The sequence below is a fragment of the Bactrocera neohumeralis genome, chromosome 4, assembly GCF_024586455.1.
Source record: "Bactrocera neohumeralis isolate Rockhampton chromosome 4, APGP_CSIRO_Bneo_wtdbg2-racon-allhic-juicebox.fasta_v2, whole genome shotgun sequence".
Taxonomy (NCBI): domain Eukaryota; kingdom Metazoa; phylum Arthropoda; class Insecta; order Diptera; family Tephritidae; genus Bactrocera; species Bactrocera neohumeralis.
The window spans coordinates 71,590,287-71,605,735 of NC_065921.1; the positions used below are offsets into that span (position 1 = coordinate 71,590,287).

The 15,449-nt window shown below is 32.5% G+C and overlaps 1 protein-coding gene across 1 annotated transcript; it reads left to right on the forward strand.

Moving 5' to 3' along the window:
* Positions 1-256: 256 nt before the first annotated feature.
* LOC126757548 (serine/arginine repetitive matrix protein 5) lies at positions 257-15,182 on the forward strand. Its single transcript, XM_050471548.1, has 3 exons — positions 257-452; positions 11,370-12,936; positions 13,033-15,182. Exons 2-3 carry the CDS (start codon positions 11,776-11,778, stop codon positions 14,371-14,373), a joined length of 2,502 nt encoding a protein of 833 aa, XP_050327505.1. The 5' UTR covers positions 257-452; positions 11,370-11,775; the 3' UTR covers positions 14,374-15,182.
* The last annotated feature ends 267 nt before the right edge of the window (positions 15,183-15,449 follow it).

Below are 15,449 nucleotides of genomic sequence, written 5' to 3' on the forward strand. Positions count from 1 at the left end.
GACGCAGAAAATTTACAAAACAAAAATACAAAAAATTGGGAAAAACACAAAATTCCGCACAAGTTTGTAATTCAGCTAGAAACTTAACAGTGACATTCGGAAAAAAATATTACAACAAAATATATAAACAAAAAATCAAAATAAAAATAACAGCAACATCTAAATAATAAAAATAACAATAAAAAATTAAAAACAAGAACAAAATATAAAAATAAAAATTACAACAAAAATTTAAAAATAAAAATAACAACAAAAATATAAAAATAAAAATTACAATAAAAAATAAATATTACAACAAAATATAAAAATAAAAATTACAACAAAATACAAAAAACACTAAATACAATAATACAAGCCATTGCAAATGTTTGCGCAAACTTGATGCGTACGTGCGTTGAGTGAAAATCGCAGTGTAGTTATAAACACGGAAGGAAAGCAACAACATTTTTAAAGTGAGCAAAACTTTTTATAATTATTAAAAATAAAAATTTTTTTTTTTTTTGGAAAATTGAACTGATTTTTTTTTTGGAAAATCGAACTGATTTTTTTTTTGCCGAAATGCGAAATTTTGGATAGCAATTTTGCTAAAATATACAGTTATGTGTGCGAGTTATATATGCACATACATAAGCATAACAATACGTGGCTACAAGTTTTTTGGTGGTGCAAGCGGCTTAGTGTTTGTACATATGTATGTATGTATAAAAGCATATAGAAATATGTATGTATGTACTTGAACTGGTTAAGATAGCCGTGGAATTAATGCAGTTTTTTGACAATAATAAAACAGTGTGGCTTATCTTTTCATAAAAACAAAACAATTTCTGACTTTGTGAACTGTATATACATACATAGATACTTACTTACATACATACTATATGTGTGTATAAACTCTCGGAAAGTTGCAGCCAAACAGCGCAAGTGTATTTAGTGCTATTTTATATAAAATATATTAAATAAATTAATGCATTTAAAAAAAACTCTATGAAAAAGTGACATTTTTACATAAAAATAAAAAATTTATAAAACTTTAATAGCAGCGCCAAACCATACAAATTCTGAGTAGCCAACATAATTATGTATGTATGTTTGTACAAATATATTGGTATATGTGGCAATTCGTCATGTAAATTAGTTGTGTATATTTCACATATAGTTAAAAGCATAAATCCAATAGGAAACACCGTTAACTATTTGCAAATATTTTCACCAAAACAATGCGAAAAGCTTCGATACGCAATATTTTTGGCACACACGGCAAACGCCCCCCCCAACTTTGAATGGCTGCCCACCAACACGCATTCATCTTTGTGCAGCATAAGCGCTCTCTCTCTCTCTCTGCCTTTTAAAAACAGTAACCACCCCCTTGAAAAAGTTTTCGCGCAAAAATCCACCCAACCACTCGGCCATCTTTCAAGGATTCGTCGCACTTTTGCGCTTTCATTAAAATTTACCTGCAAAGTGAGCATCAGAAAAATTCGCAAATACACACTTGTGTATATAGCAGCTTATATATGACTGCTTATGTGGATACATAACACTTATATATGTATATATTTGATGTTTTAACTTTATATACACATACATATTTATACATTTTTATGTAGTATACAGGAAACCGCTTTTATTTTCAACCTAAATAAATTGTAACTTGATTTATTTAGAATTTCTGATGATTAGTAATTTTCTTTGTAAAATTTGTAACACCATGAAGTCGTAATACAAGTATGCTCTCAATGACATAAAAAAAGTTTCTAAATTTCCGAAAAAAATAATACAATATAATAATATAAAAATTAATAATAATTATACTTATAAAAAAATTCAAAGAGCTGATTTAATTTTAACATTTCGGTCTCTTTACAAATATGTATGTAAGTGAACTACTCCCCCACTTTTGGAGATATTGATCAGAAATTTTTCATACTTTCTTTTCTCTACAAGCAACTGCTTATTTGTCGATACCGCAGATATCGGACCTCTATAGCATATAGCTGTCATACAAGCAAATGGTTCAAAAACAAGTTCTTGTATGGAAAACTTTTTCGGTTTACAAGATATCTTAACGAAATTTGTTACAAATTATTATCGAACTCAAAGCTATAATCTCCAAAGGAATGGATCAGATCGATTCAGTATAGCATATAGCTGCCATATAAACTAACCGTTCAAAAACAAGTTGTTGTATAAAAAACTTATTTATTTGAAAAGTTATCTTCACGAAATTTTCCTCAAATTATGCTGCAAGTCAAAGCTATAATCTCCAATTTCATTAATCGATATGAGATTACTATAGCATATAGCTGCCATATAAACTAACCGTTTAAAAACAAGTTCTTGTATGGAAAACTTTTTTGGTTTACAAGATATCCGTACGAAATTTGGTACAGATTATTTTCGGAGACAAAGCTACAATCTCCGAATAAATTATTTAGATAGGTCTACTATAGCATATAGCTGTCATACAAACTAACCGTTCAAAAACAAGTTGCTGTATGGAAAACTTTTTTATTTGAAAAGATATTTGCACAAAATTCAGCACAGATTATTTTTGAATATAAAGCTATATTCGATAAAGAAATGGATCAGATCGAATCAGTATAGCATATAGCTGTCATACAAACTAAGCGCTTCAAAAACAAATTATGGAAGGAAAAAATTTTTTATTTGAAAAGTTATCTTCACGAAATTTGGCAAAGATTATTTTCGAAGACAAAGCTATATTCTGCCGACCAAATTGTATAAATCGGACTACTATATCATATAGCTGTCATACAAATTTATGCATTAAAAACAAAGTACAAATATTTTTATACCCTTTAATCTGTTAGAAAGGCAGCTGTGAAGGGTATTATAACGAAGTTAACATTTTTCTTGTAATCGGCTTTAAATTATATGAAGATACATATGTACATATATAATATTATATAAATAAAAATAAACAAATATTGCCCCTTATGTATAATTATATATGCCAATAAAATATAAAACTTATAGCCCTTCAAGGGCTAGGTGTACATGCGTTGCATACTTAATTTGTGTAATAAAATTTATGCGTGTGTATATACATACATATGTATGTACATATATGTATGTGCAGTGCTACTTACTTAAATTAATTATGCTGATATCGTATTTAAATACGGCATTTTATAAATAATTACAAACATACAGAGCTATGCATGTAAATCCATTATTTAATTTTGCAAATTTTTGTGTCATTTTCAATTCTCTGCTATAAATGTTTAAAAGCTTTTTCGCTGTTGTTGCTATTTACAGTAAGCTTCTTCTCTTTTCTGCCACAAATACATACAAGCAGCCACAAATAGCCGCGACGGACAAGCTTATACTCAAACCGGAAACGAAAATCATAGCACAACACACACACAGAGGCGAGCTTGCGCTGACAGCTTTTGCTGATCGTAACCTTTTCGTTTTTCGCACTCACACACACACACTTATGTAGACACAAAACAATATTTTGGCTTTTTGATACCCTGAACGGGTATATTAAGTTTGCTAAGAAGTTTGTAACACTCAGCAGAAAGCGTCGGAAACCGTAAAAAGTATATATGGATATACATACATAAATATATGTATGTAAATACATATGTATATATAAACGATCAGCATGACGACCTCGATTAAGCCATATACGTATATCTTTATAAGCGTACTATTCACTTAGTTTTTGAGATATCGATCTGAAATTTTGTATACGCCCTTTCCTCCTAAAAAGTTGCTCATATGTTATAACTGTCAATATCGAATGACTGTTGGACAAATCCGCCATACAAACTGAGCGACCAAAATCAAGTTCTTGTATGGAAATCTTCTGTATTTGTCAAGATATCTTCACGAAATTCTGCACAGATTATTTGCTATAACAAAGCTATAATCTGTGAAGAAATTATACAGATCAGACTACTATAGCTTAAAGCTGCCATACAAATTGAACGGCCAAAATCAAGTTCTTGTATGAAAAACTTTTTTATTTGACAACATATCTTCAAGAGATTTGACACAGATTATTCTCTTAGACAAAGCTACAATCTGTGAAGAAATTGTTTAGATCCGACCACTATAAGTTATAGCTGCCATACAAACTTTTCAATCAAACTCAAAATAATGGCATTTTGTAGTACAAGAAGTGCACCTTTCAAAGGTATATAAGGCTATTGAGTTATATGCTTAATTAATTTCGCTTCTTCATACATAACTTGAAGTATAGTATGTATTTATAAACCTTCTATCGGCTCATCACATGCCAGCTTGCTGTTATTAATAACACATACGAATCGCTTAATGTGTTAACATATATAATCGGTCCTATTGTCTCAGCTACGATATACCAAAAACTATATAATTCGATCAGTAACACGCAAAAGTTAATCCGCTTTGAACGCTGATCGTTTCCACTGCACACACACTGCGCCTGGACGCATGCGCAATACGAAAACTATCGCAGCAGGTCATTGCCAATCGAACAATGCCTGCGCGCTACTGCAATTTATTGCGCAAAAATGCCAACAAGGCAGACAAAGAAAATTGCATTACACCACAAAGGAGTTCTTGCACATTTTTTATTATTTTTATTCAATTTTCTTTTTTTTTGTGTGAAAAGATCCTTGGGAACAGTCAACCTGATAAACTGACAACCTGACGGCACTCTGATCGTTGTGTGTTTGCGCAAGTGCAAATGTATATGCATGTGTGTGTGTGTCCTTTGTATGCTCCTTTGTCATTTTTCATTTTGCTGGCGTCCGTCTTTTCTTTATTTGCACCCTCCATCAATTATTTTCCACACGCACACGCTCACAATAGCTATCGAACAACGCAAAAGAAGGTGAAAATCGCAAACGCAATCAAAAGCGAAGAAAGAAAAACGAAAAAACGTAGAATACATGTCACGACCAAACAAACACACGCACAAATGCCGCTTCGGAAAAATCTCTGGGACATCAATATTTCCCTATTCTTATAAATATATTTTCATGACGGCTTCTATTCTCTGGCGTTTCTCGCATTTTTAATGCATTTCCTTTGCATTCACCAGTGGCATATTTTGGTGGAGTTGAAAAGATTAATTGTTTGCCAAATACAAACGTGCAATTTCTCAAGTTTCGCTTAGAAAACCACGCGCACTTGCTTTCGAGGATCGCAGCGCCCCTCCCAGACATCTCAATATCAGCTCGCGTTCGCCGAACCGTGCTTCAGCAATCCTTATTTGCTTTTTTGTTTTATGCGATAAGATCGCTATGGCGTTGGTGAATGCGTTCGCTCGCGTAGAGCTCGCTTTTGCGGCAATATATGTACATATGTACATACATATCTTCCACAATACGAGCGCCTTCAGAGGCAGTTAAGTTTCAAGTATTTTTTTATGCATTGCTCGCCCACACACACTCACATATGAGCATAAAATTTTGCTATGAACTGTCATGCCGTCGCCTGCGATAAGCAATGCATGTTCCTTTGAAGCGCTTCTACAGGCGCATTACCCGTTGTAATGAGATCTGCTGACTGCCTGCTGCGGTGGGTACACATTTCATATCTCGATAGAGTAAGCATTGAGCGATAAGAAATTAGACGCGCGTTTGCATTCGAGCTGACTATCTGCTCCTTGTAAATATGCATATGTATTTGCTAAAAAGTATATACATACATACATACATATGTACATGTATGTATTTATGTATGTACGTGCATGCATGTGTATATTAAGGCACTTTAAAAACAATTTTAATTATTTTTCAACACTTACCCTGTTTCTGTTTAAACATTTTGAAACTTGGAGAAATTTTGAAATTTGGAGAGAAATTGGAGAGATTTCAAAACTTGGGGAAATTTTGATATTTGGAAATTTTGAAAATTTTAGATTTTAAAAATTTTAAAGATTTCAGAAATTTTGAAATTTGATTTTGATATTTGGAAATTTTGAAAATTGTAGATTTCAAAAATTTTAAAGATTTCAGAAATTTTCAAATTTTCAAAAAATTTTAAAATTGAAATTTTGAAAATTTTGAAATATGTATGTATGTATGTATATTAGGGTACTTTAAAAGCATTTTTTAACTTTATTTTTCCCACCTTATCCATTACTATTTCAAAATTACTAAATTTTGAAATTTGAAGAAATTTTAAATTTTGGAAAAATTTCAAATGCTGGAGAAATTTTTAAGATTGGAGATTTTAAAATTTAGTTTAAAAAATTTCAAATGTTGGAGAAATTTTTAAGATTGGAGATTTTAAAATTTAATTTAAAAGAGTTCAGAAATTTTCGGGAATTTTGAAAATTTGAGAAATTTTAAAATTTATTAGGGGACGATAAAAATACATATATATGATTTTTAATTTTTTAATTTTATTCTTTAACTCTACCATTTAAAAACTACTAAATTTTAAAATTTGAAAAAGGTATGAAATTTGGAAAGATTTTAATATTTGAGGAAATTTTGAAAATTTTTAAATTGGAAATATTTAGAGAAATTGTGATAATTGAAAATTTTGAAATTTGGAGTCTTAAAATTTTGAAAATTCGAAAATACATACTTTTTTTTAATTTTATTTTTCAACTCTCACCCTCTATCATTTAAAAATTACTACATTTTTAGGTTTAAAAAAGTTTTGAAAATTGGAGAAATTTTAAAACTTGTGAATTTTCTGGAAACATTTTAATATTTGAGGAAATTTTGAAAATTGGAGATATTTGAATTTGAAAAAAATTTGAAATTTGAGATTTTGGAGATATTTAGTACTTTCTGAATATCTCTTAACTATTCATAGTACAAATATAATCATACTTTGGAGAAAATTTGAAATTCTCAAATATTGAAACTTGGAATTTTTTTTCCTTTGAAAATTTTAGAAGTTTTGAAATATTTTAGAAGCATGTGGCAGGCTAAGGTTTGAAAAAATTTGATTTTTAAGTACCTCACTAATATATACATAGTATGTACATATGTACACATATATCTAACTATATATACACAAAAAGTATGACTTCGGCGTAGAAATTCCGCTACCTCAAAAAAATATTTTTTTTGTAGTCATGTTTCATATAAAAATCCTACTACTACTTAATCCAATGCTAATTTTTGACTTTTACCTTATGCTGCTAATTTCTAAATTAGAAATGGCCATGAAAATTGCCTCTATGTACATATATACATACATATGTATGTACTCCAATATGCGCAATTTTTAAATTAATGCACCCAAAACAGTCGCTAATCATTAATCATACTCACAGCTGTATTCTCAAGAGATCGACTTGATCGCTGAAACAGCTCAAATTGTGCACTTTTTAAATACATACATACAATATGTACTCGTAAGTATACATGTACATTTACAAAAAGATATCAAGTGTAGACTGTACTTCCCCAACAAATATCTTAGAGCGCATCCTACTTAGTCCTTGCTTTGCCTAACCTTTGACTTTCACATGTGGCGTTCTTCGGTTGATCGGCATTTGCACACGCATACCAGCAATTGGATAAAACATATGTGTATGTATGTATGTATCCACTTGAAAATGTCAAGTAAATGTACACATGTTGCATTTCAAATATTATAACAGTTCTAATTGCACATATACCATACATACATACACATGTGCAACAAATGCATTAGAAAGTGTTGTATATGGATTAGTATGTACATATGTATGTAGCCTAAGTATGTTAGTGTTCATATGTATGTATGCCAAATATAATTTATAACCTTTAGGCTTGAGTCAAATTACCGCTTGTATTGAGAATTAACGCATTTCTCAAGTCTCCAACGCTGTTTCTCAGCCGTTACGAGTATTCAACTAAAGATACATAGACTAATCACATAAAATGAGAATTTTTGAAGAAAACAGAAGCAAATGTTCGACTAGATTTAAAATGTGTTTTTAATTATGTATATATACATTTTTGAAAATTAGAAAAAAAAACTTAAAAAAAATTTTGCATAAACAATAAATTTTAATTTTATTTTTTTTTTTAATTTTTAATCCCAAAATCGGAGTTAAATATTTGTAATTTATTTTGTTAATCCTAAAATCGGAAACAATGGGAACTTAGTTTTTTAATTCCAAAATCGCAGCGAAAATTTTGAAATTTAATTTTTTAATTCGAAAATCGAAAAAATGGGAATTTAATTTTTTAATCCTAAAATTGAAGCTGAAATTTAGAAATTAATTTTTTTATTTCGCAAATAGGAATTCAATTTGAGAATTCGATTTTTTAATCCCAAAATCGGAAATTAATTTTTTAAATTCCAAAATCGAAGCTAAAATATGGAAATTATTTTTCTGAATTCCAAAATCGGAATTCAAAATTGCAAATTTAATTTTTTAAACCCAAAATCAAAATTAACAAAAAAAATTAGTTTTGAATCTCAAGATTAGAGATAAAAATTGAGAATTTAATTCTTTAACCAAAATTTAAATTTAAAAATTAATATAAAATTAATTTTATTTAAAATAAGCTTTTCTTTTAAAAGATATTTTAATTGAAATATTAAAATTGAAAAAGAAATTTTTTTGAAATTTTTATTATAAACCTGAGATTAACATGATTTAATTTCATTTCATTTATTATTGTTAATTCAATTAAAACAAAATAATTACACTAATTAAAATTAATTTGAAAAATAATTAAATTTATTGAAAACGAAAATTTATAATAAATTAAATTGAGTAATTACAACTAAAAAATAATTACTTAAAAAAATTTATAAATCAATATTAAATAAAAATGAACTTGAGCTTAACATTTTTTTTATATTTCATTTCTTATTGTTAATCCGATTAAAAAGTAAATAAGTTAATTAAAATGAATTTGAAAATAAATTAAATTCGTTAAAAGCTAAAATTTAAGAAAAATTAATTTAACTAAATAAAACTAAAAATTAATTAGTTAAAAATAAAATGTATAAATATAATCAATATTAATTAAAAATTAACTTGTTTAATTAAATTAAAAATAAACTTGAGATTACTATTTTTTTATTTCATTTCATTTCTTATTTTTAATCCAATAAAAAATATAATTAAATTAATTAAAATTAATTTGAAAATTAATTAAATTTATTGAAAACTAAATTTAATGAAAAATTAAATTGACTAATTAAAACAAAAATTAATTACTTAAAAATAAAATGTATAAATCAATATTAATTAAAAATGAAATTCATTAACCTAATTAAAAATAAACTTGAGATTAATACATATCATTTTATTTCTATCTGTTAATCCGATTAAAAAATAATTAATTAAAATTATCTAAATTTATTAAAAACTTAAATTAATGAAAAATTAAATTCTATAATTCAAACTGAATATTAATTAGTTAAATTTTAAAATTAATAAATCATTATTTAATAAATTAAAATTAATTAAAAAATAAATATAAATTATTAATTAATTAATATCATTAAAATTAAATAATTTATTTCCAAAATTAATCTTTTTAGTTCAATTAATTTTAGTTTATAATTAATTTTTAAATTTTTTTAATCCAGTTGAACTTAATTAAAATTAATTAAAAAATAAATATAAATTATTAATTAATTAATTTCATTAAAATTAAATAATTTATTTCCAAAAGTATTATTTTTAGTTTAATTAATCTTAGTTGATAATTAATTTTTAAAATTTTTTAATCCAGTTGAACTTGAAAATTATGCTTAATTATGATTTTAGGGACTTTCGTTTATATGGTTCATATGATATGTTCCTCAATTTTTGAGATATCGATCTAAAATTTCGTAAATACATATGTATATGTATGTATGTATATGTACAGATATAAATACATATGTATAAATATGTCAATATATCTGAACTTGCTTATAATAAGTTGATATTTATGTAAGTATATACATTGTATATATATGTATATATGTATGTATGTATATATTATATATTTTTATAATTACATATGTACATATACATGAAATATATATATACATATATAATTATATATAAATGTATGTACATATGTATGTTTGTGTATGCAGTAAATAATATATGTATAAAAACATATATATGTATATGTGTGCGTAGGCGTACGCTGTTACCAAATGAAGAGAGTATTAAAAATGTCCACCCCCAAAAAACGGCACTTTTTAGCAAAAAATAACGAACATACACATACATACATATCTGATGAACATATTTTGGTGACTCTCAATTCCACCACCATTTTTGAGTGCATAAGATGACAATAAAAAAACACCAACTAAACTAAATTTAGAACAGCAAGCGCTAAAAATTTCATTTTATACAAAAAAACAAGAGATCAATTTTAATATATACATACAAACATATGCACCTATACATATATATCAGTTTACATGCATACACACATATAGTATATATGTACATATATGTACATATGAATGTGTAGGTTGTCTTGTTTGTACATTAATTATATATATGCATAGTTATAACTATATACCATACATTTGCATACATATAATAAGTACATAGTATGTATGTGTGTGTGTAATTAATTTTTTTATATATGTAATAAAAAAAACAAGAAAACACGTTAACTTCGGTTTCTTCCTTTTACATATAAACAAGTTTTCCATACAAGGAATTGGTTTCGATTGAGCAGTTTGTATGGCAGCTATATGCTATAGTGGTCCGATTTGAACAATTTATTCGGAGATTGCAGTATTTTTTTGGAAAATAATCCATACTAAATTTCATAAACATATTTAGTAAAATAAAAAAGTTTTTCATATAAGGACTGGTTTCGAATAATCAGTTTGTATGGCAGCTATATGCTATAGTGGTCCGATCTGAACAATTTATTCGCAGATTGCAACATGGTCTTGAGCAATAATCCACACCGAATTTCGTGAAGATATCTCGTCAAATAAAAAAGTTTTCCATACAAGGACCTACTTTTGGCTGATCAGTTTGTATGGCAGCTATATGCTATAGTGCACCGATATCGCCGGTTCCAACAAATAAGCAGCTTTTTGGGAGAAAACGACGTGTGCAAAATATCAGATCGATATCTCAAAAACTAGCTGACTATCAGATCCCTTTGGGCTTACAAACTTCGAAGGCAACATAATATACCCTACACAGGGTATAATTTCATACGTATTGTACGACAATTTACAGTGAAACTCAAAATAAACTTTGCAATTTGCGCACTTGTTACTGTTTATTTCCATTATGAAAACTGCAGACAACCTGGATTGTATATTCGCAATGATGTAGAAATTTTCAAATTTCGAATAAAAAATTCAGTTCAATTTTCCACCACACAAAAAAAAAATATTCGCAATACAAAAAACAATATTATATCTAAACGTAATTCGTATTAAAACAAAGCCTCTCTCACGTGTACTATTCGCAGGTCCAATAGACAATTGTAAGGCTTTAAGCTGGCTCTCAAAATACGCAAGAATCTCACCTACAACTCATCCACATCCTCATCATCCACCCCAACCAACATCATCGATCACGCATCCACATCCGCTAACGATCCTGAAATCTCATTATCATCCTTGTCATCTGCCCTCTTACCGGCATCATTGCTGAGTACGACATTTCAGAATCTCATACCATACGCCATTGCAGGCATAGCGCCGGGACCGCATAATCTGTTGGCACCGCCGCCGCCGCCCTTGCCGGCATCCTCGTCATTGTCGTCTCTGCCAACGGCGTCTGCGACATCGAGCTGCGGCCCCAACAACGGTTCTAACAGTGCCGATACTAGCCCACAGACAAGCGCTAACAGCGCAATTTCAGCACACGCAGCCATGGGTGGTCCACATCCGCCATTACCGCCGACCATTGAGGGTCAAACATATTGTTTACGTTGGAATAATCACAAATCGAATCTAGTGGAGATTCTTGATGCGCTAATTAAGGTCGAGAGCTATGTTGACTGCACAATTGTTGTCGACGATCAAGTGCAATTCAAAGCGCATCGCGTGGTGCTCGCCGCCAACTCGCCATATTTCCAGGCCATACTGCAGGACGTACCCATGGATCATTGCAGCATTATATTTCCCGGCGTTAAAGCATTTGAAATGCGTGCACTGCTGGATTATATGTACACAGGTGAGGTGAATGTTACGCAAAGTCAGATACCCACAATAATGCGTATTGCCGAGGAGCTCGAGGTGAAAGGACTTTTCGATATGGCCGATCTGAAGGAGAAATTCAACAAACTAAGCGAAGAGCATGCGGATCGTGCCAGTCACGGTTATCCGTATGCCGCTGCTAGTACCTCTGGTCTAACAGCACCATATGCCATGGCTACGAGTTCATCCTCAGCACAAGGCCTACCCAGTGGTGTACACAATGGCAAGGAGCATCATGGCGCCGATTTTCCAATGCCTTCACAACACAATTCCTCATCCGTGATCTCAACATCATCGCACATATCACCATCAGCTGCCGCTTCGAGTACATCTTCGCCACCATATACTAACTATAAATCGCCATATACCAATCTGTATTCCAAATCGCCTGGTCCCTCAAATGGTCCTGGTTCTGCTGGGAATGGATCTAGTTTAGGACAAACGAAATCGGCCAATACACCACAGACACCAACACACTCACAAACTCAACCGCCGAATGCAGATCACGCACAATGGCCGTTATCGCCTTCGGCAGCGGTCGGCATGTTGGGCTCCGTCTATGACTCTGTGCCAGACAATCCACTAAAGCGTAAAAAACTGTCGTCCATGACTTCAATGTTAATGAACCGCGATACACCCATTCTACGTAACGTCTTGGCACAAGCCAATCCCGCCGACTCATCTCAGCCGATATCATTCTCTATGCCCGCCGCCAGCAAGTCCGACAGCAAATCGAATGCCGATAAAAACTCGCCACATGCCGGTTCAATGGGTGGACACAACAACAACCATGGTCAGCACTTCAACGGTGGCGCCGACTATGGTAGTGATAAGGTCAGTAGAAAACTATTAAATATTAATAAGCATTTAACCCCATAAAAGACTAACTTATAACTGTACGTGGAACTGATCATTCGTTTATTTTTACAGAAATATCACGACGAACCACATTCGCCTTACACAGATCGTTCGTTTGATGACGACGCCTACGATGCCAAGGGCAATTATGGTGGCGGCTTCAGTTCCAACTCGAATCAGAAACCCGAATGGAAACGCTATAAACAATACACACGCAGCGACATTATGTCCGCCATACAGTGTGTACGGGAAGGTATGAGCGCACTACAAGCCTCACGAAAGTTTGGTGTACCATCGCGTACACTCTATGACAAAGTCAAGAAGCTGGGCATAACCACAGGTCGGCCAATGAATCGCACCATGAAACGTAGTCCGAGTAATGTGGATTCGACCGCTGCTTTCTCCTACCCACACGCTTATGGCGCCGAACCCTTAATGTCAACGATGCATGAAGGACGCAATGACGAGCGCGAGCCCAAAGACCACCATCGCGCCGAACATCACCACATGCCACCACAACTGCCGCATTCGCTCTTAGATCATGCGTTGCTACAACAGGCGTTGGAGAGCCGTGGAGGCGATATTGCCGGACGTGGCGCACTGTTGTTAGCAGCAGCCGCACATGCCGCTGCGAACCGCATCTCAACCAGCCCGGGTCCGAACGGTTCGAACGCCATGCGTTCGCCGAGTCCACCGAATTATGGCCGCAAGTACGGTCGTGGCAGTGAGCAAGACTTTTCTATGGAGCGGGACGGACGTAGACGTGAACGCGGCAGAGACCGCGAAATGGACAGCAGTCGAGAAAATGAACGTCGCATGCTGGAGCATGAGTTAGATCGCGAGCATGAGCGCGAACTGGTAAGTGAAAGCGATCGCGAACATGAGTATGAACGTGAACAGCGCGAAGAACGCGAATGTGAAAGGAAACGTGCGCGCGAATACGAACGCGAACATGAACGCGACATAGAACGTGAACACGCACGAGGACGTAAGCGTGCCAGCCGACGACGCTCTCACGACGATGAGGAGACCACCGGCCAGGTTGAAGATCTATCTGTAACGCGCCGCAATTGCATGTCACCAGCGCCAACAGAATCGCCACACAGACGCACACGTTCACCATCCTACTCACCACCACCACTACCACCACCAACAACAGCACCAGCACCACCAACAGCGCTCGATTGCGGTACTGGCGTTATAAAACTGGCAACCGCAGCTGCCGTTGCAGTAGCCGCGTCAACAGCCGACGATAGTCGTTGTTCGAGTCGCAGTAGTAACGGTTTAACGATGGCTGATAATATTAGCAACGATGAGTACAACAACGAAACGAGCGCCAACCTAGAGGCAGCAACAACAATGACCGCGATAAAACGTGAAATCATTAGCAGCGACGACGTACGCACCGACTGATTAATGCTCTCCATGGCGTGGCACTACGCAACCGATACCTGTTATGAATCGTTGTTCTGGAGCCGTTGACTGCTATCCGTTATGCGTGCCATTCTCCGCTTACCGCGAACATAACTTTTGTAAGGAATTTACGGTGAAATAGGCGTCTGAAAGTGAGGGCAGTCTAAAGAAGCTTTAATTGAGTTCCCTAATGTTGAATTTTTTGAGTGTTAGTGGCTGCGAAAAAGGGTCGCCTACTAAAAACCGACTACCGGTGTCGGACTTCTCAGTGAATATGTATTAAATATTACTTGTTATTGGTGTAAATTCTTTAAATATGGCAATGCGCACTAATTGTATACAACATTAATATTGGTTAATTAAAAAAAAAATAATAATATGCAAAATATTATAATTCCTTGAAAAGCGCTTCGTTTGCTGCAAAAGAGTAGGGGCACTAATCCCCACGGCCACAAACAAAAAAAAACAACAGTTTGTGCGAGAAAAGTCCACGTGTAAACGCGGTCTAAGGCGGCAAGCGCAACAAGCGGAAGTTACTGTTGTCGGAATCACCCTGTGCCTAAAAGTAAAGTTTCTAAACGAGTGAAAAACTCTACAAATAAGTTAAATTTAGTAAAAGCAAAACAAAAAATTAAAAATTTAGACTAAAACTTAGTTAGTTAAGAGAGTCATAGTCATGAACATTTTGTTTTTTTTTGACAGTCCGGGTCAAATTTGATCAGATATAGTCATGAAAAAAAATTTTTTTTTGGCAATCCGGGTCAAATTTTATCAGATATAGTCATGAAAATTTTGTTTTTTTTTTTGACAGTCCGACCAGATAGAGTCATGAAAATTTCTTTTTTTTGTGACAGTCCGGGTCAAATTTGATCATATATGTATAGTCATGAAAATTTCCTTTTTTTTTTGGCAATCTGGGTCAAATTTTGGCAATCCGGGTCAAATTTTATCAGATATAGTCATGAAAATTTTGTTTTTTTTTTTGACAGTCCGACCAGATATAGTCATGAAAATTTCGTTTTTATTTTTTGACAGTCCGGGTCAAATTTGATCATATATAGTCATGAAAATTTCCT